The sequence below is a fragment of the Rhagoletis pomonella genome, unplaced genomic scaffold (genome assembly GCF_013731165.1).
Source record: "Rhagoletis pomonella isolate Grant_MI unplaced genomic scaffold, Rhpom_1.0 Rhpom_scaffold_00001, whole genome shotgun sequence".
Lineage (NCBI taxonomy): Eukaryota > Metazoa > Arthropoda > Insecta > Diptera > Tephritidae > Rhagoletis > Rhagoletis pomonella.
In genome coordinates, this window is record NW_023458555.1 from 81,851,886 (window position 1) to 81,855,464 (window position 3,579).

General features: G+C 37.7%; 1 protein-coding gene across 1 annotated transcript in view; it reads left to right on the forward strand.

The window, feature by feature from the left end:
- Positions 1-224: 224 nt before the first annotated feature.
- The window catches only part of LOC118733612, a 23,749-nt gene continuing 20,394 nt past the window's right edge, over positions 225-3,579 (forward strand). Inside the window, exon 1 of the mRNA XM_036463078.1 lies at positions 225-1,647. Within this exon, the coding sequence (XP_036318971.1) occupies positions 225-1,647 (1,423 nt within the window). The remainder of the gene's footprint in view (positions 1,648-3,579) is intronic.

The following is a 3,579-nucleotide window of genomic DNA, read 5'->3' on the forward strand; positions in this document are numbered from 1 at the left end:
GTGGCAGAGCGCGACGTCTAACGAAATGCTTTGTAGTCATACAATGCCGAACGACATAGAGCAACGCGAATATTCTACACCAGTGGCTGACGCAAACAGAAGTTTCATGCGCATGCATGAACAAGCAGAAAGATCGAAAAATTTTGGTGGTAGACCAAACGCTGAGCGTGCAAGCGACGAGTAACGAGGGTTGTTTTACAAATGTACATACACACGCACCTACGATGCCGTATGTATCAAACTTCGCAAGTAGAGAATTTCATCAGAATAGTCGATCGTGTTTTGGTGACGTTCGCGACATAGCAGCAATTTTGCCAACATTCGACCCCAGTAAGAAAATAATAACTTCGGTTCAATTTGTGAATCGTATTGAACAATTGCGCAGTGTTTATGGTTGGGACGATAAAATTTTGCTATTTGCCGTGCAAACAAAACTTGAAGGTGTAGCAAAGTTATGGATTGATGCAAGCCAAGAAATTTTTATAAATTGGCAACATTTTGTGCATGAGTTTTTGCGAGAATTTCCTTGTGTGGTGATTCCCGCCGATGTACATATGGAGCTCATGAGCATGCGCAGAGCCCATAATGAAAGTGTAGAAACGTTTTACTACAAATGTATTGCGGTTGGTCGACGCGGTAGAATTGACGAAAGTTCATTAATTAAATATATTATAAGCGGTATTAATGACACAGATATGAAGAGAAGTATCTCAGTGAACAATTATGCTACGTGCAATGAACTGTTGAGTGCGATTACAAATTATAGTGCGTATAATTGTACGAAAAATGTTGCAGATGTGAAACGTAATTCACCTGTTGAGTCCCATAAGTCGGTAAAGCAGGACGAAAAGCAAAAAAAGCAAATTGTTTGCTTCAATTGCCGAAAACCTGGGCATTTTTCGCGTGATTGTCCAGAGCCGCAGAAACGCGATCGTAGCGCGAAATCTGAAAACAATAACCTAAATGACAAAAACAAAAGTGCGAAAGTAAATTGCAATACAATTGAAAATGTGGAAAATGATTTTGCTATTAAGCAAATAAAAGTGAACGGACACAGTGCCAGTGCATTTGTTGATACTGGTAGTAAGCGCACGTTAATTAGAAAATCGTTTGCAGACGAAATTGGTAATATTGAGCGCTGCTGTATAACATTAAAAGGCTTCGGCGGTGGCCAGTATCAATGTACATCAAAATTGAATACAATTTTGACGATTGATGACAGTGACTGTGCAAGTGAAGTGCTAGTTGTTGACGACGGTATGATCGATTACCCAATTTTGCTCGGTATCGATGTTCTATGCGCAAATGAAAATAAATTCGTGTTTGAAGGACGAAATATATGGTTTATAAAAAAGAACAATAACAAAGTTATGAAAATCACAGACGGTGAATTCGGTAATTTAAATAAAGTGTTGCAAGTATATGCACATTGTTTTTCTGTGGACAAGGCTATAGGAAAAACTGATCTCGTGAAAATGAAAATCGCACTATCGTCGGATGTGCCGATAAATATGAAGCCATATCGTATTCCTTTCGCACGGCGACCGGTTGTGAAAGAAATCATAAGTGATTTGTTACGGTGCGAAATTATTAGACCGTCGAACTCCCCATACGCTTCGCCAATCGTATTGGTGGAAAAGAAAAACAGTGAGTTCCGGTTATGCGTAGATTACCGGCAGTTAAATAAAATTACCGTAAAGCAACCGTTTCCAATGCCTGTCATTGACGAACTATTTGCGCAACTTTCCGGTAATAAGTATTTTACTAATTTGGACTTTAGAATGGGTTACCACCAGATTGAGGTCGACGAAAACTCAAGACCGTATACGGCGTTTGTGACAACCGAAGGTCACTTCGAATACAATCGTATGCCGTTTGGGCTTGTGAATCAGCGGACATCGGGACGATGTCATTGTCAGGAGAGGCCGAACTGTCAACTGACATGGCAGCGCCCTCCCCTACAACATAAGATGGCAACACCTACCGACGAGCTGTCAAGAAGCGACAGTCGTAATCAGCGAGTATTGTAGCAACCGCGGAGCGCGCCGGTCATAAGATAAAAGCTTGTAATTTAACCTGACATACATTTTCTACTTTGTATTAATATTATTACTAAATAAAACTCGGTTAACCTGACAATAGATTGTTTATAATGACTTTTGCTAAAATTTCAAAATCAAAAGTTATCAAAACAAATTCTATGGGACTGAGAAATATTATTTTCTACTTTTTAGTCCATTTATAAAAGCGTTGTATATTAAAAAGTTTTTTTATATTATTTATTTTTTCAACAAGCGAACTGTAAGCACTTAACCTTCGGGTCGATGGACCAAATTATGTTTCCCTTTTTAAATAAAACACCGTTCGCATAGGATAGATTTAGATTTATTGTCTTAAACTTCGCCGCTCTCGCCTTAGCACAACCGTCTCGTTCCGTAGTTAACTCGCCACTACTTCATTCGCTCGAACATGGTTTTTGAATTTGTCTACCTTCCGAATAGGAGTCGAGTTATTAGTAAACCCGTATTTATGGTCCGATTCGCCTCATATTTGAGATATGTATTGACAATAGGATAAACAATACCATTGCAAAAAAAAAGAGCTGCCGGGTGGCGTTTGAGTCGAGTTATTACTAAAAATCGTGTTTATGGTCCGATTATCCTCAGGGACAAAATATATATTGATAACAAGAAACAGAATTCTTTGGAAAAAAAATTTTCCACCAGGTGGCGCTGAAATTGAGTTACACATGTGTATGTTACTAAAAATCGTATTTATGGTCGAATTTATTTCATTTTCGAAATAAACGAATTCACATATCGAAGGTCCTATGCAATAACGTCACAACTCAAATTCAAAAAATCAAATCCCTTATTACTGTTCAGTGGATCATGTATCTAATCCTTGGCTAACCCATGTCTAATCCTAACTAAAGTACGTAGTAAAGATTATCTATTATATATATATAGATATATATATATATATATTATACTAATTATATAAAGAAAAGTCCCTTTTCTTTGTAACAGGTAATCTCGCGGACGGCTGGTCCGATTTTCATGAAATTTTGTATATAAATAGCTTTCAGCAACTACCATGTTTTAGGCCAAAAAATTAACTTTTTTCCGGTAAATGGACCAGGGACCGATCTATTCGAGAAAGTTTTATTGTAGTCCGATTTGCTTAAAATTGGAAGGTAGGTAGCTTTTTACCCAGATTAGCATATAGGATCCTTTTTTCCGGGAAGTGGACCAGGGATCTATCTATTCAAAAAATCGTGGTTATGGTCCGGTTTGCTTAAAATTTGGTATGTAGGTAGCTTTTTGCCTAGATTAGCATATAGAATCCTGGTTTACGCAAAGTGGACCAGCGACCGATCTATTAGAAAAATCGTATCTATGGTCCGATTTGATTGAAATTTTGTACGTAGGTAGCTTTTTGCCTGAATAAGCTTCATGCAATTTCGAACATATGTAAATAGCTTTGAGCAACCACCATATCAAAGGGCGAATTCGTCATTCGCCAAGTTTTGTTTGCGACAATCAGAAATAACGGATACAGTTAAAATATAATAATCTA